General features: G+C 38.1%; 1 protein-coding gene across 1 annotated transcript; it reads left to right on the forward strand.

The window, feature by feature from the left end:
* The first annotated feature begins 174 nt into the window (after nt 1–174).
* zbtb7b (zinc finger and BTB domain containing 7B) lies at nt 175–26029 on the forward strand. The gene is made up of 4 exons (XM_055211675.2): nt 175–642; nt 5010–5066; nt 21359–22311; nt 23669–26029. Exons 3-4 carry the CDS (start codon nt 21365–21367, stop codon nt 24210–24212), a joined length of 1491 nt encoding a protein of 496 aa, XP_055067650.2. The 5' UTR covers nt 175–642; nt 5010–5066; nt 21359–21364; the 3' UTR covers nt 24213–26029.
* Nucleotides 26030–26151: the final 122 nt, after the last annotated feature.

The raw sequence follows: 26151 nt of genomic DNA on the forward strand, positions 1-26151 counted from the left end.
TCAGTCTTCAATTAGTCTTTATATTTCTAAAATTTCAAATAAAGAGACACTGAGAGTGACATCTACAGGACAGATCTCAGATCAGATATCTCGCTCTCTCTCCTCCACTGACATTATTTGACATGCAAATTTAGAGTTTGTCACTCGAGTCATTTTCAGAAGCAGAAGTGGAAACGCGTGAAAAAGGAAGAGACATGTTAAATATGACTGACTGACTGACTGACTGACTCGAGTTATGTGTGAATGATGCCCACTCTGATCACCTCAAACACCTGCTGCCGCGCAGCGACTGACGCCCGTTCCGCCCTCTCGCGCCGCGTCCGACCCCCCCATCCCCCCACCCCTGCGCCCTCCGTCGCCCGCAGAGCCAATCACCCGCGGCTGCTGGAAGTAGGACAAACCGCTTCCTGGTTGCGGGTTTAAGGAGGAGCGGCAGGAGTTCGTGAGGAGCGGGTCAGAACCGGCGCACAAGCGGATCGAACCAGTGACGGCACTAACCGGACAAAGATCAGGCGCTACCGGAGACCGAACCGCGGAGCCGGGGCGCGCGAGGTCGACGCGCGTCACATTCAGGAAGTAGGAGAGCGCCGGCGGTCAGGTGGGACGCGACGCGGCGGGGAAACTCAGGTGACACCGGCTCAGGTAAAGCGCTTCTGGTCCGTACGCCTCGAAATGTATCAAATGTTCATCGTTAATCGTAGTTTAAGTGTCTTTCTTTCTATACTTCATCCTTATTTGCTTTATTGATTCTTATCCCCTCAACCGGGGTCACGAGAGGACTAATACGTCATGGGTACTCGGTAACTCCCGTGTGACGTGTGTAAGATATATTTTTTCGTTACTGTCAAACTCTGTCGCTCTTTAATAATGATTATCGATTGTTTGACTTAATTCGTTTAATGTTTATTGTCGCGCAGAGGGTTTTTACCTCACAGGTGAGGCGACACTATAAATAGCTCGTGACACCCAAAACCCGCTGCTGTCAGTCAGGTACTGATCCGAGCTCAGGTGCGAGTTCGGTTCTGATAATAGTTTGTTTTCTTTGCATGTTTAGCTGCAGTTGTGAGGAGGATTGATCTCCTCATACAGTCTCGCGTGTGGACGGACCGGCTGAACTCGTCGATCCGGATCCGCTAATCATCACGAGCATGAAATAACCCGTTGAACTCCGAAGCGCTTTAAGAGACTTTAACTCCTTATAAACGCCTCATTGAGTTTGTTTGCAACAGTTTAATGTTATATGAATAATCGCTTTGTAGATTTATTACTTTCTCACCTGTCAGTCCGCCGCCCCCCCTCCGGACGTTGTCATAGTAACTTCATTGCTTCAGTCACTTGTAGCTATGACGCGCTTCCTCCGGACTGAGCGTCGTTCAGATACTCTGATATATTGATGAATATATAAGTCATTTCTTATATAACTGATCATGAATGAATTGCAAGAACTCATTTTATTAGTAAAGAACCTCACCTAAAATCCCTTAAACATCTTCTGTAGTAGGCTAATTATCTGCATCGTGGTATAATAATGGAGCTCTGATGCTAATTGTATGGGTAATTTAATTTTGTTTATATAGCACTTTTCACAACTGTTTTATTGTTCCAGCAGCTTTTTATTAATAAAACAAAAGAAAACAGAAAAAGTATTGGACAACAAAGTAGATTAAACCCTACTAGTAAGCAGAGTAATAAAGTAACAAATATGTAATGTAAGGTTGTAACTTAAGCGTTTCTCAAAGAGTGGGGAACATTACATTAAATAGGAACATTACAAGTGGGCCGTGAAAAACGGGAGGAAATTTGGTAATTTATGTGATCTCTATTAATATTGACCATACACTGAAAACAGCACATTTAAATATAAGCCTAACTTAAAACAACATCAGGCTGTGAAGAAAATGTCACGCTGAATCATAGCCGATTTCAGCAGTAACAACATAAACAAACGGCTTTCGTGGAACAAACGTTAACTTCCAATAAACTCTGCAAAGAATCAATAACAACATTGTGTTACAGTAGTTTATTTCCGAAGTAGATGACCTTAGATCCTTAGCTAAAGCGTATCAAAAACTACACTTACTGTGGGTTTACATCACATCGTGTTGCTCGCTCTAGATTACTCGCGGGATTTAACTTTGTGTCATGCAAATTTTTCGTTCAAGTTGAATATTTTCAACTTGGCCGAAGACGCATTTGAGGCGTATAGCGCGTGTTTTCACGGCATACGCGCCGCCCGTATCGCGTCATTCGCATCGCCCCACGCGATGACGTGTCTGATCGCGTCTTTGCATTGACTTTGTATGTAATCTACTCATGCAAATTGTTGAACTCACATCTGGTGTAAACCCACAGTTAGTTAACGTTACTGTGTAAAATGTGTACTATATAATGTATTTAATATTAACTACAGATTGGCTGCCAAACCTTCCATCAAATAGCAGTAATCCATGATCGCTGTCTCCCCTCGTCTTTAGGAAACCAAAACATTTGTTATTTTCGATGAGGTATTTGATCAAAACTTCAGTTTAGTGACACCATTAAACAAACAGAGACCGGAAGTAAAGTTCCGCTCGGACACATAATCGCGTCACCACACGTGCGTCTGATGAAACCGTCTATACAAGAACGAATTAACGTCAGTATGTTAATTGAAGCGGAAAAAAACTTTGGAGAGGCGGTAAAGACAGTCGCGGGTATAAAACTTAACAATGGTCACGTTTATGACACAGAATGAAAATAAAAATGGAGATTCAGCGCCAGCAGAGAAAACCAAGAAACAGACAGTGGACCAAATCAACCAAAAAGCCATCCGAAAAAGAAAGTATGATGGCTTTTATCAGAGACAAAATGCAAACAGTTGCATTATTATTATTATTATTTACTTTTGAACAAAGTCTTATTTCATGCAAAGTGATAATACAGATAACACATTTATTTTCTCTATTGAAAGTGTTTGATGCTGTTATGTAAGTACATTTCAACAGTTAAACTTAAAGCCTAGTTCATTTCCATTTTGTCGGGCAATTGGGGACCTACCTCCAAAGTGGGAAATGGCAGAAAAAGTTTAAGCTAATGTCAGCTGACTCCCAAGGGATTGAAAAAAACTCCTAGGAGAAAAACCCTGTTGAAAATCCTTGGGAGAAAAAATCTTAAAAGAGAGCTAGACATTGCTGATGATATACTATATATTAAATGCTATATTCTAAAAATGTATGTGAATTAAAAGTTTTAATTATTTTAAATTAAAAGTTAAAGGAAGGCAGTTGGTTGTTGCTGGGTGATCCATTAAAAAATGTATATACTTTAAAATTAAGTAAGAATTAAATATTTAGAAATAAAGCTTTAATAGTGATTGGACAAATGATTGGAAGCTGTGATGCTGATCAGTGATTATTGTGCATTATGACTGTGAATGAAAGATGTCTAACATGATATATTACAAGGCACAACATGTTAGATTATTTCATTAAAAAACCTCAAAACTATTAGCACAGTGTTATTTATATAAATAAATATATATGTTATATACAGTTTCGTATGCCAAATGTTTTTCCACAATTTTTGAATCCATAAAATTCCCAATTTTAACCCGCTTTCCACCCCGTGGGTTGCTTGTTAATGTTGACATGTCCACATTATCTGCAGTTTCTGCTTTTGCTGCCATAAAAGCCATAGATTTGACTGTGGCCCTGCGCAGATCGATCGGCGTATGACATGATCATCTCAGTATTGATTTGAAAGCAGTACTCTTGCAATAGTTGCAATGTCATATCCCTATCAGTCCGGGCAGTGCCGCATGCAGAAGTACTATCATCCAGCACTCGGCTCTGTTGTTGCATCTGTCAAGTCACACTGTGGGCTTACATTATAATATAACCGTTATGAAACTTTATATCATTACGTCATAGATGAACATATTTTGTAAGTCCTGTCAGATTGATTTCTATTGCAACTCCCATCATTCTGCTCTCTTTCGCATCATCATCACGTAATTGTTATGAATTACGCATTGGTGCTGTATTAATAAAAAGGACATTTTTACTTGTGGGGACCATCTACAAACTATGCCAATCTTAAGTTGTCACTGTTGAAAAAACTATATAAAAGCTTTTAAGATTTAAAAGTACAAAAGTATACATTTTGAGTCAAAATGTAATTTAAATAAAAGTGATTTAAGCTGATTTAAGCTGATTGAAGCTGATTGAAGCTGAACTTTATAAACTAAATCAGTAAAAAAAACTGAGGGCAAATTGTTGTAAGCATATATGCTTAATTACTTTATAACTTTATAATTATAATGGGGTCCTTGAAAAGTGTTCTCCCATGTAAGGGGCGTTTGACCCCAAATAGTTTAAGAATCCCTTTTTTAAATGTAAAACTAATAATTTTAACTTTAATCATCTTTACATTTATTTTTAGTGCGTTGCTTTGTTGTTGAAAGTTTACATTCGAGAGGTTATGGGGCCTGTAGATGTAGGAAGGGTTTCATGTAGGTGTACTCTATTATCTCAGAAGTTTTGATGTCTTGTACTCTTGTAGGTGGAGAGATGTAAAGCCTGTGTTGATGGATCACTGTTCAGCATGTTTTGCTTTTCAATCTCTTATTGTTTTGGACCCCGGCTGCTTGGGTTAAAGGAAAATGTTCAAAACGTCAACGTAAATAAAGTATGTGTTTTTTTTCTGTGTATTTTTAGAGGTTTACATTGACGTGTCATGTATGTGCCTTTACGATCACTGGACTTTGAATCTTAAGCCACGTGTTTCTTATATTAATAAACATGAATACGGAGAGAACGGAGTCTTCCCGAGAAACTACACGCTATGCGACGTGCTTTTGGAGCAGAGCGAGATTCAGTGTTTTTATGTCACATCTCTGTTTCATATTTCAGTCTCAGTGCGTGACACACAGGCGTCTGTATCGACATGAAGCTGATGAATCTGATGATTGACGAGAAAATCGTGTGTCATTATTGAACGCTTAGATGTTTCTTTCTGTTTTTGGCCTTCAGGACTGACCGCGAGGAACAGACGTGAAAAGTGGACATCTGAACGTTTATGGACTGGAGGTAAGAAGGTTTCTTTTATCTGTGGGTGTGAGAAGAGTTTGTCAGAGGTCATATGACAGAACTGTGACTGCTCACATATGGATTTCCCTCTTTCTCTAAAAGACCCTCAGATGAAACACTCCCACACATACACACACACACTTACTGTTCCTGTAAATGCTTATTTCAGGGCAATGTGGACCCATGTCAGAATTTCCCCGTATCACACATACAGTTTTCGCTTTCATGCAGTCACAAGAGACAGAGAGAGAGAGGTGGGGTTAGACAGACAGAAAAGGGGGAAGAGAGAGAGAGAGAGAGATGGAGTGAGAGGCGTCTGTGTGGTCATATGTGCATTCAGTTTGTGTGTCAGTATAGTGAACGTGTTGCTGTTGAACTCTTTTAGGAAGTAGAATCATTAGCATTTCCTTTTTCTGAGTTTTACACAGACATGCACACACACACACACACACACACACCCACACACACACACACACACACACACGCACGCACACAAACACACTCTCTCTCTCTTACACACACATACAGTACACACACACACACACACACACACACACACACACACACACACACACACACACATACTCTCTCTCTCTCTCTCTCTCTCTCTCTCTCTCTCTCTCTCTCACACAGACACACAGTAACACGCTACAGCATTCATGTAGTAGACTATTTATGTAAAACAAGAAAAATATTGTCCAGAGTTAGAAGTTTATTTCTTATTAATACAGATTAGTCTCAAACCACTTAAATATCTTCTGTACTGTTCATTTCATTATGTCATATAATAATGGTGGAGCTCTGATGCTGATTAAAGAGAGAGAGAGAGAGAGAGAGCGAGGGGGGAAACAGGAAATAGATGAGGATCAGTTCGTTTTGCAACATCATCTTTATACACATACACACGGAGACAGACAGACACACACACACACACACAAACACACACACAAGCTCTTGACAGCTTTACCATGCTCCATACTGTAGTGAAACACAGACACATCATCCCAACATCACACAACTCCCCTGACTTCCCATACAGAAACTTGATGGTCGACATGAAACTGCTGACCAAACACACACACACACGCACCCACATACAACACACACACACAACATGCACACAACAGAAGACAACACACACAAATTTAGCCATTTCTCACACATTTGTTTTAAGTTTTTTATTTATTCATAATAGTAAAATGTTTCGAGAGTTGTTGTGTAACATTGTCATTTGTCGATTCTCCGGTTAGATTACAATCATAGGTTCACAAGAAACATGCAACTGAACAGAGACAAATCATGTATGCCGTGGAAATCTCTTAGTATAAAAGATGCGTGTAAATGTTGTGTTTACTTTCACAAATGTTTGTCTAGTGTTAAATAATTGTATGGGTGAAAGATGTGTGTTGGACTGTGAGAAAGATGAAAGTTGTGTTTTCACACATTTTGTTACAGTTTGTTGAAAATAATTTCTTGAAAGTGTGCTCTACAAGTTTTCTTTACTTTTCTATGTATTAATACTTTTTCTGCAACAAATAGCAAGAAAATAAATAATTTCTTTACTGTTTTAATATAAAGTGCAAAAATTCAGTCATTTATTTGTGTCATGTTGCAGATAAAGTGAGTGAAGTTTTAGTGCACACTTTAAAGGAAAACACAGCTGTTTTTTAATATTTTACTATGTTCTTACCTCAACTTAGACAAATTAATACATCCCTTTCTTTTTTCTATGCGTGTACTTCATCTTTGTACAGTGTGTTGTGAATGTGTTAGCATTTAGCCTAGCCCCATTTATTCCTTAGGATCCAAACAGGGATGAATTTAGAAGCCACCAAACACTTCCATGTTTTCCCTGTTTAAAGACTGTTACATCCAAGTCATACCAGTAAGTATGGTAGGGTTGGGCGATATGCCCCATTTTGAGATCGTCCTATCGTCAGCCCGTGAGATCGCATATACATGATAGTATCGGGGGGCGGGGCAGTAGTTTACTCATTTACTTATGACAAGTCACTTGATTGGTGGACAAAAAAAGAAGTAGGACAACACCGTCATGAACGCAACCTTCTTAAAACTGTTGCCGTTAATCCATCCGCGCCATTAAGTCTAAAATTTCCTACATGCCAGGGAGTGGAAATAACAAACTCGCTGGTTTTAACCCTCTGCGCGCCTAACAACCTCTCTAGTGCAAGGAAATGTCAGAGACGTGCATATTGCAATGAGTCCATGCCGCGCGCATTCAGGTCCGAGCAAGAGTCCAAGACGCGCGCGTTGAGTCCACGTGCATGTGAGAAGAAAGCCTCGCGCATTACAAGCTCTCTCGCGCAAAGTAAAGCCCACAAACCCTCTCATGCGAGGAAAAGCATGCAATGTGCATGTCAATCTGAAACTATGATGATAATAATAATAACTATCGCCAACTATCGTCATGAAAGCCAGCTATTAGCGATATGTCTGACGATCGTCCATACACGATACTATCGTCTATCGACACAACTCTAAAGTATGGTGACACAAAATAAAACGTGGTGATTTTCTAAGCAGATAAATAATGGGGACTATTTTGTATGACGGAAGAGCATTTCCATTGCATAGTACCCCACGGTTTGGTTTGGGTCAGGTCAGGTCGGGGTCAGCTCACCTCACTTTGGCTTGGTTAGCTTTTCCATCGAATTTAGTAACACTTCGGAAATGGAGGGATTACAGGCGTGTCGTTATATTAGCAGCGCCTACTGCTGTGACATAATACAAGTGAGATCGTCTTTGTACATCCCCATACATTTATTTATTTCTCAGTCCGCCACAAAATTCAAATTGACCACCACAAAGAGATGTTTGCACATCGCGTTAATCACTACCTCTGTCTCACATCACAGTTTCTGTACAAACACCCGCTGAGCTTCATTTAAGTTGCATTTAAGCATATATGTGGTCATGGATGTCGCGAATGTGCCGCCACAAACTGCAAGTCTGGTGTTCCTGATTCTGAACCTGTGGATGTTTTTCATCACTAAAAGGGAGTTTGGGAACTTATAGCAGAGCACAGATAACAAAAACATGACCAGTTTGCTCGAGACAGCGCAAACTAGCATGAAGGTAAAGCTAATCTTTTACATTTAAAAATAGCGATGACGCTGGTAGTGACGATTCCCTCAGACCAATCAGTGATCTACAGTGTTTTTGCGTCATGTTTTGGTATCAGCTCGGGCCGCTTGGAACCCCGACCAAGGTGGTACTAAAAAAAAGTATCGGGTACTACGTACTGCATCCAATGCAAAAGCTCACAAAAGTTAGCTGACCTGACCCAAACCGTGGGGTACTATGCAATGGAAAAGTGCTGCAAACTACACTGAAAAAAATGATTCATTGAATTTAATAAAACTTTTTAAGGTAAGTGGTTGCAATCAATTTATTTAAGCTACATTTAAACAAAAAAGATTAGTAAAGTAACATAAAATATAAAACTTTTGTTTAAATGTAGCTTAAATAAATTGATTGCAACCACTTACCTTAAAAAAATTTATTAAATTCAATGAATCATTTTTTTTCAGTGTAAGTGCTCTTCATCCATACAATATAGTTCTGATTTTTATCCACACCATGTTTTATTTTGTGCCACCATACTTACTGGTGTAACTACTCTTTATGTAACAGTCTTTAAATTGAGAAAACATGGAAGTGTTTGGTGGCTTCTAAATTCATCCCTGTTTGGATCCTAAGGAATGAATGGAGCTAGGCTAAATGATAACACACACATGAATGCAAATCTCCTCCCTTCCTCAAAACGATCTCTCTTCACTTCCGGTTATAAGTATGGCAGGTGGACGGGGTCTGGGAGAAGATAGCACCGATTAGCAACACGACCCAACTTCAAACAATCCAATCAGATCTCGATGGACAAATTCAAATCCAGCCCTGCCTTATTTCATCTCAAAAGCCGTTTCATTCGGATATATGTCACCACGGGGAAAATAAGGCAATCGCTACTTCCGTTTCATGGCGACTTTAAAGTATTACTTTGTTTTTGTTTGTTTGTTGATCACGAAGTACAAAGTAGATGAGGAAAGCTAGGTTTTCGTGTACTCAACGCGCCGCCATTGTTTGTTTATAATGAGTGGAATGGTGCGGTGTGATTTATGGAGCGGATTTATTGCATTCTGTAGAAAAGGAGGAGTGGCATTTATTGCGTTTTGGGAAAAAAGGGAGAAAAGATGACAGAATAACACGGTGGATATTGGATTTTGCGTAAAATTAAGTATTTACTTTTAAATACTGACCTGATATAATACGGATTTTGGCAGTAACTCATTTTTTTTGTAAATGGCGTTTATCGGTTTTGGAACCAAACTCTTCATTTGCATAGTCACAAATTGTTAGTAACAGAAATAAGCAGGGCTGAGAAGAGTTTGTGGTTCAAGTTTGTTGCAGATCCGCAGCAGTGTTGTGATGTGCAGGACGTCCTCTTTGCTGTAAAGCTTTTCAATGCCGTGTTTGAGGCACATCTCGCATAAGCAGAACCTTCTGAAGAACCTCGATGCACTTTCGGTTGTCTGAGAAACTCTGTTTGTAGCCCCATCATAATACTGATTTATCTATCACAAGTTCTTTTTAAAGCTATCTAGAGGTTCTTCAAACATCTTGTTTAATATTTACAAGCGTCAACCCCACACTATAAAATAAATAGAAAACATTATACATTTTTGGCCTGTAGCATGACATCATCTATTTTTTTACAGTGATTGTGTTTGACGTTTATTTAAATGGCAACCAGAGGTTTGTATTAAACAAATGGCACAGTCAAGAATGAAGTAAAATAGAAATATTTGATCAAAACAAAAACAGCACATGGTCACATTAAATAATAAATGGAATAATAATACAATCATGATGTTTTTAAACTCTCTTATTTGAGCATCTTCAGTGAAGTCACACTTTGCCTAAAATGTTGTCTTATTTATGTTCCTGTAGCTCAAATGATGGAGCATTGCGTTAGCAGGGTTTGATTTCCAAAGAAGTCATACAAATACTGATGAAAACCTTGAATACAGTTTAAGTTTCTTTGGATAAAAGTGTCTGCATTCCAAATTCATTAATGCAACTTCATCAAGCAGTTTCTTGACGTTTTACCCTGAGATGAGATTTTTACCTTTTATTGATGTAGTTTTCATGTATTCTGGCTGCCTTTTCATTCTTTACATTTTTTTTTTCTAATCAATGAAATGTATTTGGACAATAATTTTTTTGTCTATAATTTTTTTAAATTATAAAATTAATTTCAAACACTTGAGTTTTATGATCATGAAGTGACACTAAACTGGTAGTGTGTTGCATATTTGAGATGCTCTTGATGTCAAACGATTGAAGTAATTCATTTGCAGAAATAAACAGACCTTAAAAATAGCTTTTCTACAAGCAGTAGGAATCTCTGAGTGATGTTGTTGTTGGACTTTAAGAGGTTTTGCGTTTAATTCTGCTGAATAGACAAAGAGACTTAAACACACACACACACGCACATATACACACTTCCTGTGTCGTTATCTTTCTTTCTCCCACTCTCACCCCATTTCTGCTTCTGTTTACACCCCCTCCCTCTCTTCTTTCATTCTCTATGTCTCTCTTCCTCTGGTTTGGCCTGTATGACACATCACACCTCCTCGTCACTCAATCCGTAACCCTGATTTGATGCTTTTATTTGAGTTGTTCGATATGATCTTCCTGTTGTTTCCCCTCGGTCTCTCTGGAGCGGCACACACACTCGCAGCCTTTCTTGTGTGTTTTCGAAGAATTCATCTGTATTTAGACGGATAAAAGCCACCTGTTTTCTTTTTTTAGTTTGTGGGGCTTCTCAAATCTCAGACTCCAGATTTTTCCTCTCTGGGTTTTTTATAGTTTGTTTGCCGCTGCTTAAGATGGAAACATCGTCTGTTTCAAGAACGCAAACACTCTGAAAAAAGTTTAAACAATAAAAAAGCATTAAAATGCATTACATTGTTTGAAAGAAGCAGAATTTTACATTGCAACTCAACGCAAGGCTTGCATAAATGAATATAAACATATGTACTGTAATATATGAATTAGAAACTTACTGTAAAAGGATATTTATTTATATAGATTTATATGGTTTGAGTAAATCACCAAGATTCAGTTACTTGTCACTTTATGAATCACACATAATTAAAAAAAGAACAATATTAATAACTCATAACTCGTTTCTCTTGATGAAACATGATGTGTGTCAAGCCAGGTTAGTTTTGGCCTTAGCCAGCAAGCACATAATCGCAGTACAATTATTATTTTGTTAACATTATTTTGCTGTGTACCAAGACTAATATATAAATAAATGAAAAGCATTATTTTAAAAGGGGAAATACAGAAACTGATTTCTTTAATTTTAAGAAAAATATGCTTAGTTTTTACTGGTACTTAATTTAAAAGTTACTAAAGTGTCAAATAAATACTATCACATAAAGCATATAATATCACATTAAACGTAATGCGATCCTGGAACACAAAACCAGTCATAAGGGTCAATTTTAAGAAAATTTAGATTTAAAGCTGAATAAATCAGATTTCCATTGATGTATGGTTTGTTAACTTAGGATAGACAATATTTGTCTGAGATACAATTATTTGAAAATCTGTAATCTGAGGTTACAAAAAAATCGTCTCTTAAATTGTCCAGATGAAGTCGTTAGCAACACATCTCCACAATCTTTTTAAAAAATAGGATTTTCTCCGTAGTTTTTTTATATAAGATACTATAGTTATGTCTGTTCAGTAGTTTTATTTATTGTGTTGTTATAGTGCTTGTTACTCAGAGCTCAGACCAAAAAAGTCACTCGTACGTCTTGCTTCTGCAAATGACAAAAAAAACTTCTATTTCAAATTCTCAATGTTGCATTGAACGTCATATTGAAATGACAGTCATTACGAGATTCTTGTTAAAAGCATTGATGTGTTTGTAGTAATTGTAAATACAACTTGTAAACTTGGACAATGCACCAGCACAGATGTCATGGGTTTGATTGAAATACACAGACACAGATCAAAAATATAGTTTGAATATAAGTCACTTTGATTAGAAATGTCTGGAAATGCATCGACGTAAAGTAGTCATCTCAAAATATTTCTGTTTAGTAATTCAGTATTTTGTGAACATGAAAGAGATGAACACTTTGTGTGTTAATTGTTGCTGATTATCAAACAGGTTTTTATATTGTTTCTGTTTGTTTGTTTCTAAGAATATTTAAGATTTTCCTTCATATTCAGAGTTGAAGCATCTTTAAAAGTAATTTATTTAATGGTGTTTAAACCTTGTGCATTAATAAAAAAAAGTTACACATAGGTTCACAGGGGACAAAAATGTCCACTTCCAAAAAGTGTCATAAAAATATTATACATTAATATTTTTTTCCACTTTCACTGATGCCATTTTTTTAACCAACATCAGCTCTAATCACACTGACCAAACATTCATTAATTTTCAGTATTTTAACCCTTTAAATGCTGGTTTGTTTACATAATGCCATTGCTGTTTTTTTATGAAAAAAAGAAAAATTTTAATTATTTTCGATTTACTAAATGCTAAGCAGATTTTTTTTCTTTGATTATTAAAGCCTTGGATGTGTCAATGATTAACAACAACATTAATTTTTATGCATTCATATTTTTATGCAGTATCAGATTTAAAAAAAAAAAGGTTACCTCTCAGGTCCATTAAGGACAAAAATGTCCATGTCAAAAAAGTGTCATAAAAATATTATAGATTCATATTTTTTTCCACTTTCACTGATGCCATTTTTTAACCAGCATCAGCTCTAATCACAATGACCAAACATTCATTAATTTTTAGAATTTTAACTCTTCAAATGCTGGTTTGTTTACACAATGCCACTGTTGTTTTTTATGAAAAAAACGACACCTCCTTTGCAGCGGTAGTAGTCTTGTGATTTCCAGTACAATATATTTTTTTTTCATTCAAACTGTTCACACACACACACACACACACACACACACACACACACACACACACACACACACTGGTTTCCATGTTTTGTGGGGACATTCCATAGACGTAATGCATTTTATACCGTACAAACTGTATATTCTATTCCCCTTACCTACCCCATTTCCTAACCCCAACCATCACAGAAACCCTTCTACTACTTCACATTTTCAATAAACATCATTCTGTTTGATTTATAAGCTTGTTTTCTCATGGGGACCTCAAAATGTCCCCACAAGGTCACAAAAATACTGGTATTCCTATCTTTGTGGGGACAATTGGTCATCACAACGTGATAATTACCAGGTACACACAAACATAAAATTTTCAGTACACACATACAAATCACACTCTGACATCCATACCAACACACCCACACAATTATAGCTTCATAATATATCTAATTGGCTCTATAATATGCATAAGCAGAAAACATCAATAAAGCGATAATTTGCTTTATATGCCAAACCTAAAAAATGGCACCATCTGGTAAAAAATAGTAAAAATTTTAATTTTAAAGCCTTGCCAACAGAATGCAAGCTTGTTAACAAAGTTTGCATAATTTTATAGTTGAATGGTACCGGAATTAAAAATTGCAGTTTTAATGGGTTTCAATGGGGACATTTTTGTCCAAAAGGTCCTGAGAGGAAGTATTTTGTGTACCTAGTAGAAAATAGATTTTTTAAAGGAAATGAATGTTAAATATTAAAATTCCAATAAAAATGCACACCTGTGGAAAATTTTATGCAGTTAGCATTAAAGTAGGCAAAGTTATCAAAAAAACAAAACTGAAAAAGACAAAAATGTCCTCAAGGATGCACAAGGGTTAAAACGTCGTGAAACACTTTGATCAGGGTGTTTGTGTTCCTGCTTTAATTGTAGATTTTCCCCTTGTGCATTATCTGCTGATGTCATGTGTGTGTGTGTGTGTGTGTGTGTCTGTGTGTGTGTGTGTGTGTGTGTGTAATATTGCCGTATTGTGATAGGGGAAGAACAGCAGTTGAGTTTTCATAGCAGCAGTGGGTTGTGAGAATCCGCTGTGACACAGACAGAAACAGAGCTTTTAACTTAAATCAAGTAAAAATGTGTCCTGACATTCATATGCTCAGCTTTTAGTTTTCTCAAGACATTCTCTGAATCAAATCATAAAATCTTCAATAACTTCAATAAAATAATCAGATTTTAAATGCAGTAGCACCGGAGAACATTCAATAGAAAAGAAATACAGAGAGACGAACATAAGAAAGTAGACGAGGAAGGATGATTTTAAGACTATAATGGCGGTTGGTTTGTGTTTAATTTAGATTCAGTCGCGGTGTTTCGTGTGTTTGAGCTGCTGATTTAGACCACAAACTCTCAGATCTCAACTTACAGTAAAAACTACAAATGCACATTTCCTACCCTGTTGTCATCATTGTATTAGTCTAATTATTTGGGCAGAAATGCAGACAAATGTTTGGCTGAAGTAGGTGGTGACCTAAAAAAATCATTTTGCCATTTTAGCGGTTTGGACAGACCTGGATGAATTTATGTTTCTCGTCATTTTTTCAAAAGGCTTAAAGTTAGTTAAGTATACAAATGGAGTCTTGTTATGTATGTTCATAAATGAATTATAAAATCGATTATAGGAATTCAAACATGTTTTCAAATGGTTTTGGAGCACATACAGTATAGTAGAGATGTGAAGAGCAGGCACACGTGAGAAATTCATCAAGGTTGTTTAAATCATTAAGGTCATGCAAACAAAGACACTCGAATATATATATATGAAGTCTCAGTTGTATGGTTTTAATGATGTTATTATCATTATTTATATTCTTAAACCTAAAAACTAGCCTATTAAAGATGAAGTGCTAAATCTTTATCTGCTGATCAATAGAGGATCATGAAGTGCTCATGCTTCAGACCTCATACTAATGCATCACTTTGTTATACATTATTAAACTGGCATAGTTTATTACGTGTGTGTATATTAGTCACAGTATTAGGAAACTTGGCCAGGGCTCTCACATGAACAGATTTAAATGAGTTTTAAAGACGGCTGCTCCGTTTCCAAGTAAATCAATAAAGTTTCTGTGGGTTTCTTTGCTAGATGTTTCCTTAATACAATGGTGAAGTCTGTTTGTTGTAACTCTATTTAACTAAACAAAGTGTAGATATTATCTACAGTGTTTATGACGTACAATGCATGTGTGATTTCAGTAGAAATTAATGTTTTCTACAGACTGTTGGTAAAAACATTTCCATATGTATCGTCCTCTTTCAGCCGTGCTGAGCCATACAGAAGTTATTTTTTTTTTTTTTGCTAAAATGTGAATCACATTTTTTTTTAATGGGAAATGAGATCATGATTCTCTCACACGATTCACTTTTTTTTCAATAAAACCATTTATTGCACTCAAGTAAAAATGTACCTCTTGAAAATGAAGTCTCTTCAAAGTCTCTTTTCCTTATTTTAGACCCCTTTGTTTGAGTAATTTAAAATTTGTTAGCTTTTAAACATAAACAATGTTGACATTAATAAATAAAAATAATTTCAATAAATAGCACCTGTGCTTTTGTACACCCAAACTGGCCAACCTTAAAACTTTAAAAACACGAAACCTAAACAATCAACATTTTGAGGCATCAGGGAGAAACGCAGACATGTTACAATGTTCACCTCGTGCTAAAAACTCTTTCTGATGGGGAAGTTGTGGCGGTGATAAAGAGGCCGTTTCTCAATCTGAAGGCTACAGCATACATCATAAAAGACTGTCTTATTTCAGAATGTTAACTATTAAAAAGTTGACTATTATTCTTAGTTAATCATAAATTGTTGTAGTATATTTATGACTTGCAAATGTAATGCTTAGTTAACTTAAATAAACTAGGCTTGATGAAGAATGCAGCCTACATATGCGACCTCCTGATTGAAAAAACGTCCAGAGGTAACTTATTGCCTTGCCTTTTTTCAGAACCTCTCTGTCGCCACCAGGATTTTTTCTTTCTTTGGTGTGAAAATTATCACTTCAAATCAACCAAGTAAAGGGACTGTGTTTAGGTCTGCCGCCTTACGATTCACACGAGGGGCAGCGTAATGCCACAAATGTGGAAGAGCGAGGAGAGAAACGATGGGGATTGATTGGTGAATCAATATTGGTTTGGTTTTACACTGTGTGAGTGTGAGTAAGTTTGACTGGATTGTTGTAATGTAAATACGTGAACATGTGAATAAAGCATCTGAATACAGGGAAATACTGTATATGTAAGTGAATCATCATCATTTAGATCGCATTTATGTTTGAATCAAGATTGTGATTCTTTTTTTTGATGAATCGTTGATTCCTAGTTCATGGTGTGGGTTGTGTGTGCTATACAGTAATAAAGCACAATATACAAATCTTATTAAATCACCATTCATTTAATATCAACTTTCCCTCAACTTATCCAGGATGAAAAGTATTTCCTTTCATTGACATCTTTATAAGCACCCTGAACGTTTCTTATAAGGAAAAGTGTGAAGATCTGGAGGAGTGTGAGTGTTTTCATCGGGATGTTTTTAGCTCAACATTGAGAGAAATAAACAGCTGTAACTTTAGACCTGAGATTCTTCAGCGAGCTTTGAAATCTTTGAAAGCGTGAGATAAAACAGCAGCTTACCGCACGGTGATGTGGAGGTGGTTGACATGCAGAAGTTCCTGTGATGTTAAGATCCATTTACCTGCTGTTTCTTCTCTTTTCTGCTCTTTTCTTTCTGTCCTGATGTACGTTGAGCTTCTCTCTGCTCTCTGATGATTTTATAAACATTTCATATCTACACATTTATGGCAGATTTGAAAACGAAATCCAGTTTTATAGGGTAACAGAGACTAAAACCACTTTTTCAGTAGGTGCGTGATTTACACGTGATGTGTTAAAAAAGATTTATTTATATAAGGATGCCTGTATTTGTGCAAATCTCTGTGTTTGGTGTTACCCTAACCGTGGATTTGATTCTTTTGGTTTGCGCCACACTTTCAGACTGCAGAAGTTTGCGTACTTCGACTGAGTTTTCATCCGTCTGCGCTTGGCAAACTTGCTCGCTACGAGACGAGATTGATGAAATGGATTCATTTGATGGAAAATTGTGATTCACAGATGCAGCGCAGTAAACACGGCGTTTAGACGACAGGGCCGGAATCAGACGAGCGACGGTCCTTCCTGTTTGCTGTAGCTGTCGATCCGAACGCACGTCGAGGTGGAGGCCGAGGGATTTTGTTTTTTCGGAAACTTGCGATCGTTTCGAAACGAGATGATGCGATGGGAGCGAGGGGCCGTGTGGGCGAGGGGGGGAGGGGTGTTAACACCTTTATGAGAAGACAGGAAGACAAATGAGAGAGAAGAAAGAGAGGAAGAAAAGGTCGAGATCCCCACAGGAGCACACGCCGAACCCCAAACTTTTCGAGAGAACGCGGCAGACATCTGGATCTGGTGCGAGACGGACACGAAGAGAAAAAGACACACGGATGCTATGACACAGATGTCGGTACGGCTGCTGTCCACGTCGTCCATAAAGAGCAGAACGGTAGGCATCGCTCGTCTCCGGATCGACGGCAGAAACTCGCTCGCGTCCAGGCTAACGTAGACGCCGTGTCCTAGTGGTTTGAACCGTGGGTTTGTTGTTAGGAGAGAAAAGGGTGAATGTTTGATTTTGTGAAGTGTCTGTGTGTGTATAAAACTGACGTGAAATGGGCCTTCATTAGTGACTAATCTGCTCCGTCTCACATGTCTAACCTAACCAGAAGCTTTAAGACGCCACACCTGTTGCAGGGAAATCTTGTTCCTCATGTCTGTCTTTGTGCATCTGTGTGTGTTTTGGATCAGGTTAATCAGGTGTTGGAGATCATTGTTGTTTAGCAGCAGGCAGTATTATGGGCTGCAGAGTCGCATGTTGTTAAGGGAAGTGAAAAAGTCATTGAGTTGTTGGTGGAAAGTTTCGGGCTCAGGTGTTTGTGTCTCTGTGTTCATTGTTGGAGGGGAATATGGGATTTACATTTAAATTCTCATGTTGTGATTATAAAGAAAATGCTAAAACTTGTTCAAAAAATTACTAAAGCAATAAACCATTGAAATTGGTATTTATTTGACCTTGACTAAATTATTATTTTTTTTTTATTCTAATGTAGTCTAGTTAAGTGTCTAATCTAATTGTCTGAGAGACTGTGATGTCTCAACTGGAAAATTAATGTAAAATGTCTCCCTGTTCTTTTGTGAGTCCCTTAGTGTTTACCCCACCCACACCGCAGGCACACACACACACACACACACACATTCATATGGAGGCGCACACACATGTAGACACAAACATTCAGAAATACACAAACAGGCACACACACACACACACACAGATGCACACATGCAGACACACATAATAGGCACGCACACAGATGCACGGATGCAGACACACACATGCAGACACACACATACACATACACATACGTATGTGCAGCTTGAAGTAGGATAAATGTACCCATTAAGCCCACCAAAATCGAAGTTTAGGTGTTTATCATAGATAATGAGATGGTTTATAAGAAAAAAGATTTGTGAAAATGCAAGATTTTTCTCTCATTTGAAAATGTGTTCAATAGAAAATAGTGGATATAGTCGAGTATATTTTAGAATCTAAAATGACAATTTTATGAATGAAGTCAAAAGTCTGGAGAGATTTTAAACTGAGTGGACCTTGGTGAAATAGGCTGGACCTCAATGCCTATTCTTAAATTACATCATTATACAATATAGTGATTAAATGGATCGGATCATGGATAATCGGATAATTTCGGAGTTGCAAAAAATGTATATAAGAAAAATAAAATAAGAATTAATCATGAAATTATAAGCATATGGAAATAGAAAAGAACAAAGTTACAAATAAAGTCTTACTGTAGGAATCAAATGAATATTAACACTGTCTTCTTCATTCTATAAATTAAATATAATACATCTTTTTAAAACTACAGAAGTGATTTTTTCTTTTGTCTTCTGTTGTTTGATTAACATAGTGACACAAACATAAGCAGATTGCCTGAGCTTGAGGGTAAACTGCCACTTTAAGACCGGATAAGCACGATTCATCTACTGTTTGCGTTCACTTTAACACATAACTAACTGTTTTCATGATAATACTTGACAAGACTGTGGTTTTTCAAAATAATTTGGGATGTATGTGTCCCGTCAAACGCAGAGATTCTGTCTTTGCATGCTTTTTGAAACATGCGTCTCTGTGCATGCGCGTATGAGTGTGCGTGCGTCTTTGTGCAAAGAAAACAGCTCACTTTAACATCTTAAATGTTAACATTTGTAAGGCAAATGATAAACTTACGATAGTTATTTATTTCTGAATAATGCGTATTTGAGCAATTATTATTAAAGAGATTATTATCATTTATGCATGATTTCTTCCGCTTTTATTTTGTATCTCTTTTGATTGCGTGGGACCTGCCGTCAATATGAGTGGGCCAGTGCCACCCTGGTCCTTATGTAGCCTCGCCACTGGTCTGTAGTGGGCATCATTTAAACTTTGGCACCATTAAGCCCACGTGATTTTCAAAGAAGCCCATATCATGATTGATTTATATAATATAAAATATATTTATTTTAAAAGTAGTGAAACATCAATATATTTATTCAATGACAGGGACATATTTTAAAAAAATCATTTTATTGTTTGCTAGCGTTCATCACCTAAAGAAATAACTTTAACTAGGTCTCCAATCCCTGATGAACATTAACTCTTTACTTTCTTGGCCTTAACTCCCTTAAAGACTTTCTGTCCTCTCCAAACTGATTTGCTGGCATAGATGATGTTTTATTGTGCCCTTATGATAAACAGTACCTCTACCATTTTTGGAAAGATGCTGGAGTTTTTTTCTTTTTTTCTTTTTTTTGCTGAAAACAAATGATACACAATAGCAAACATATATTATACACTGATGTTACACTGTATGTAATTTGTAGGCCTATCTAAATACAGTTGTAAATGACGGTAGTAAGTAAGGTAAGGTTAAATGTTAGTAAGGTGAAAGCACACAAAGATCTGTTATCATTAAACACTAGACAATGGGTCTCATTCATTAAGCATGCATACACACAAATTTGTGCGTGAGAAGTGCATACGGATGTTTTCCCGAACAAATTGTGATTCAAGAAAAACTTTCGTATTAAAATTTCTTCTTAAATCTCTATCTTTTTAAATCTCTATATGAAAGCGTCTGATTAATGCCTGCATGTAAATGTAATGAGAAGTCCGAACATCAATCACTTGATCTCCTGTCTGTTTTATTTTAGATACAGATGCTACTCTGTCATATTAATTAAATGTCATATTTGTTAATGCATCCAATACTTCTTTAACTCTTTTCCTGCCAGCGTTTTTAAAAAAGTTGCCAGCCAGCACCAGCATTTTTCGTGATTTTAACAAAAGTTTAATGCCTTCCAGAAAATTTTCTTCTTTAAATATATAAACATACAATATATCAAATGAAAGAACGGACCCTTTGCTTAAAAAAAAAATCGTTTCATCCTACCTTCATTAGTTCTCTTTTTATCATCTCTCAAATATGGGTAGGTTTCTTCAAAAGCACCAAATTTTGAGCAAAAAGCTGAGATAATTCCATTTTTGTGAAGGACTTTTGATAGAGATCAGATTCAGAGCGATCTTTAAAACATACACGGAGTTCTCTCTCTCTCACGTGAGGCGCTACTTCCGGGTTGTATAAGTTGTTGAAGGATAATAGCAGTATTGCGGAAAGTCGGAAATTGTCGTCATTGGCAGGGAAACGTTTTCTCTTAATTTACGAGTTATCTCGTCAATGGCGGGGAAAGAGTTAATGTAGTTCACTGAAAAGCTAGGCGATTCATCCATGATTATGAATGTGATATTTCCCCACTTGTCAGCTCATGGCGATTTATTACTAATTAAGGAACCGGCTTTACTGACGAGATGCGCTTGACAATCACCTGCGATTTATCATGCAGCCCTAATGTATGTGAACTTGAGTTATTCCTCTATCTATCTATATATCTGGAATCCTTTGTTAAGGGTGCAGTAAAGAGTTTTGTGCACGTGCCCGGGTGAACGTAACGTGGTGTTCAGTAACTGATGATTTTTGTGAGAAAATAAATGATTTAGTTATTAAGTTGTTTTATTTGTTGAATGTTTGTTAGTTGTAGGGCAGGAAGCCTTCTTCAAGATCGACACACTGTACAAAATGCATTCGACACGAATTTCACAGGCGGTTTAACGGTTTCTCTTATGTGTCTGGAGGTGGCGATGTCTCCAGGAGAGGACGGTCTAATCGGGATTCCCTTCCCGGAGCACAGCAACGAGCTCCTGTCCCGTCTCAATGCTCAGCGGCGGACGGGGCTGCTCTGTGACCTCACGCTGACCTCGCGCGGCACCCGATACCCGACGCACCGCTCAGTCATGGCCGCTGTCAGTCTGTACTTCCGCCGTCTGTTCGGGGCAGAGGAGGGCGAGGACGGAGGCGAGGGTGTCGGCGACAGCTGTAGCGTGTGCCAGTTAGACTGCGTGTCTCCCGACGCGCTGGCTGCGCTGCTGGAGTTTGCCTACACCGCTACGCTGACCATCCGCAGCTCGTGCATGCGGGAAGTCCTTAAGGGGGCGCAGCTGCTGGGCATTCAGTGCGTGGCGGACGCCTGCAGGGACATTTTGGGCGAGTCGGGCGAGGATCCGACAGACCCCGTGGGAGAGGCAGAACGGCTACCGTCCCGTCGTAAACAGCACCGATGTTCTGTGGTCAGAGCGTCGTCCCCCGTGCGACCGGCGTGGAGGAATTCCCAGCACGATGAGGCGCTCGTGTCCGAGTACAGCCTGCTCCCCACGCAAGGGCGAGAAGGACACCCGCCTGCTGCCGTCGGGCAAGACGGAGCAACGCACAGGGGTGCGCTGATGAATGGAGGTTCACGCTGGCCACAGGAGTCGACCCCGATCCCGCACCGACCCGAAGACCCGCCGTCGGACGAAGACGAGTCGGGCCTGCGAGGACGGGCCACGCCCCACGCCAACCAAACGCAAGGGGAAGGAGGAAAGGGCGGGGTTATTGTGGTAGGTGGCAGGAAGAGGAAGTCTCAGACACCACAGCAGTGTCCGGTCTGTCAGAAGATCATCCACGGAGCAGGAAAGTTGCCACGTCACATGAGAACGCACACGGGAGAGAAACCCTTTCAGTGCACGGCCTGTGGCGTCCGTTTCACACGGTATGTTGCTTGTAATACACACATACAGAAGTCATGTTCGTAACTTACCCACTGAAAATTTCAGGTAGTGACTAATTCATTTACATTAAGTTTTTCAAAAATGAAAATCCTGCCATCATTTCTTGACTTTCATGTTGTTCTTAACATGTATGAGTTTCACAAAAGAAATATAGTTAGCACACAGTTGACTTCTATAGTAGGAAAAGCAAACGCTATGGAAGTCAATGTGTATCATCAACTGTGTGCCTACCATCATTTATCAAAATATCTTCTTTTGTGTCTAACAGAATAAAGAAACTCACGCGGGTTGAAAGCAACATGAAGGTGAAGAAATGATGACAGGATTTTCCTTTTTGGATAAACTTTCACTTTAAGATCAATGCAGTCGCTCTTTTGGGCACCGTCAAAAGAGTTCGTGTTAAAGTCTCAATCTGTCCATCATCACTTCCATCAGGGTTAAAGATGGATGAAATGTCTTTGCAAAAATTATGTTTTAAAGGGACAATAAGTAGGATTTACCCCCATCTAGTGGTGAAATTGTATTTTGCATTCAAACTAAAAGTGCTTTCTAGCGCCTCGCTTTTCCAAATGCGTGTTGCAACTACGATAGCCGTTATTTACTCACTGATCACACGCTTCCAAGAGATTCTGCCACCAGCAGGAAAGGAAAGGGAGCACAAGGTCGTAACACCGTTTCAGCTGGTTCACATGTTCTGAATAAAACACGTTGTGGAAAAGTGTTGGTAGGCTAGTGCTTTTTGTCCCTCTCTGCTATTATAGTTTATCAATATGGCAGAACAAAATGGAAGCCTCCTTGTACTTACCGTTCAATGTATGTAAAGAGAAGAAATTCTAAGCTTACAAAGAACAGCAAGACAGAGGTCATTTGACACCAATGAGGATATATTTATGAATAAAGATATTGATTTTGATTAATAAAACACTTAAAACCCTACTTACTGTCCCTTTAAACATGCATTACATGACGTCTTTTTTTATCAGCCTGTTAATATCAGTGTGGTGTTACCAGGGCTGGAAATGAGGGGAACTTCAAGTGAATTTCAAGACGGGATGATGTTTCTGTTTTTAGCCATTTAATAGCCACTAAATGCCCATAACATAAATATACTGGGATCTTCTGCATCTGCTGCAGCTAGCTAAAGTCATTGTTTTCTACATAAAATCATCTTACATGAGGTAAAGAACATTCTGTGAAAATTGAAATGAAACTTTGATGCTCGTCATCTATTAGATCATGAGACTTTAGCTTGGATATCACATAAAGGTCCTCAACTACAGTTCTCAGGGAATTTAGAATTGCAAATAATTTCATTGTTTCGTTTTTCATTTACTTTAGGAACGACAAGCTGAAGATTCACATGAGGAAACACACGGGCGAGAGGCCGTATCCCTGCACCAGCTGCCCGGCTCGCTTCCTGCACTCCTACGACCTGAAGAACCATCTGTCGTTACACAGCGGGGATCGGCCTTTCGAGTGCCCGCTCTGCCACAAGGCCTTCGCCCGTGAGGACCATCTGCAGCGCCACAGAAAGGGCCACAGCTGTCTGGAGCTGCGCACCCGTCGCCCGCGTCGTGGTAACGGCCAGGACCCCGCCGCCTCTCCGACGTCCGATTCGTTCGATCTCGAGCGTGCGAGCGCGCTGGCAGCCGCCCGACACCTGTACCAGCAAGACGGCCACAGCGTGCCGATTCAGTTACTGGGGCCTGGCGGGATACCCATCCCTGAGTTGATGTGGAGGGCGATCGGTACACCCGCGGGGGAAACGTTGAAAAAAGGTGGGGGGGACTCGTCTCCACACGGTAGCGCACCAGTTACGCATAAAAAATGGGAAGAGGATGAAGATGAGGAAGACAACGTTTTTAGGATGGAGAAAGAGTGAAAACGCTTGTCTGTGTGTCTGTGTGTTATCATCTTCTTCTTCCTTCATACAATTCAAACTTTCTTCTTTCATAAAAAGACCTGATGGGTTAAACAGGGTTTGAAACTATATAAACTTTATTTTGAGTTAATGTTTGCATTTAGATTTACAGATTTCTAAGATTCGCAAGCGTGTGGAGATTAATATCGTTCACACTATGCAAAGATGAAAGAGTGTTTGAACAAATGTGGTAAAAAAGAAGAATTCAAAGCAGCGTGTGGATGTGTAATAATGATGATATATCGCCACCTGCAGACAGTGAAGTAGTAACGCTCAGGGCTCTGAAATTTCCTTTCATTCTAAATGATTTATGATTTTTCTTATACCAAAGACTGAGGCACGTTTGAAAGAATTTTGTTTGGAGCATGCCTCAAATCTCTCACACTTATAAAGGGCTTCGTTGAAAATGAGCCTGTGAGGCTTTAATGTTTTTTTCTCACTTAAAGAGCTTTAATGAATATAATAGTAGAAAAGTGATTTTCTTTCAAAATAATAATAATAATAAGTGGAGGATGGAGAACTCTTTTGTAAACAGTTGTATTTATTTATTGGTTGGTTTATTATTTATTGTGGCGTTTGGGTTATTCTGCATCTCTTCACATCTTTCTGTCAGTCTGAAGTCGTTCTTCTTTGTGCTGAGACCTCAGTTAAATTCTTGGGTCTGATCTGAGATCAGCTTTGCCTTTTTTCTCGTAATGGCCTCAGGTAGATGCAGTGTGATGTCTGATCTCTGATCAGTGCCGTGCTTACGTCTGCTGCACGTAAAGTTATTTTGCATGTGTACAAGCTCAGGTGCTGTAGAAAACCGCAAAGATTTGTGGGATTTTTCTGCAGTCTCTTCTGTTTGCAAAGTTTTGCACATAAAATGTCTAAATAAAAACATCTCTAGTGACCGGTACACAACAGAGAATAAAATAATAAAGACATCATGCCTTTCTGAAGCAAATACATATCTGAGATGTTTAAAAAACATAAGATAATAAATGATTCGTAATGTATAAAAATTAGTCAACCTTAACTTTAGTTGCCTTCAGAGCTAGGGAGGGAGGGCAACTCTTAAATATATTAGAGCATATATTTATAATCTATATAAGAGAGAATGGGAAACATGTCAGAATGCATTCTGGGTAATTGAGTCTGGTGTGTGTGTGTTACTGTACTGTTAAACATAGGGGGAAATACCCAAAGCAGTTTATTTGCACTAAAATGGGATCTTTGTGCTTTGAAATATTTTCTTATATTCTTCATATTCATTAGCAATTTATGATTGTAAATTCTTAATTTCTTGAAAAAAATCTGGTCGTAAATATTAAATACTTCTCAGAAGTTGTGTTGTAATAAGGTCATGCTGCCTTGGTATAACTTTTTGTTTTATTTTTTTGCAAATATTCTCAGGAAATCTTGAGCCATGCACTAAGTGGTTATGCAGATGTTTGATAAAATATTAATTTATTGTATATATTTGTGTTCAGCAATATGAACAGACCAGTTAGAAAGTAAAGTTTCGTTTACTTGCATCTGTCATTTAAAAAAAGAAAGAATATTAGTTATTGATTAGGAATTTTCTTTTATAAGAAATGATAAGTGATTGTTTGTTTGTTTGGCTGTGTTGTGTTATTGTATGAATCGGTGCTGGTTTGGGTGAAGGGACTGTTAGTTAAAGCCTCTGATTCAGGGATAAATTTCTGTTCATAGAGTTAACTCTTTCTCACTGATGGCAAATATTGTCTCATGTTGTACAAATAAAGAGCAAATAAACAAAGATTTATGCACAAACACACCATGTTACTCTCTGATGCTTCATTTCCTTGTTATGAATGACTCTCACATATTTCACATTTATTTATATTACACTTTTTACAAATGTTGCATTAATCTTGTTGTTTCTAACCAGAGGACA

Source organism: Misgurnus anguillicaudatus, chromosome 10, assembly GCF_027580225.2.
Source record: "Misgurnus anguillicaudatus chromosome 10, ASM2758022v2, whole genome shotgun sequence".
In the NCBI taxonomy this organism is placed as follows: Eukaryota; Metazoa; Chordata; class Actinopteri; order Cypriniformes; family Cobitidae; genus Misgurnus; species Misgurnus anguillicaudatus.

Coding starts and splice junctions, on each gene's coding strand:
- zbtb7b (XM_055211675.2), top strand. CDS start 21,365: ATGTCTCCAGGAGAGGACGGTCTAATCGGGATTCCCTTCCCGGAGCAC. Junction 22,312..23,668: donor TGTGGCGTCCGTTTCACACG/GTATGTTGCTTG, acceptor CATTTACTTTAG/GAACGACAAGCTGAAGATTC.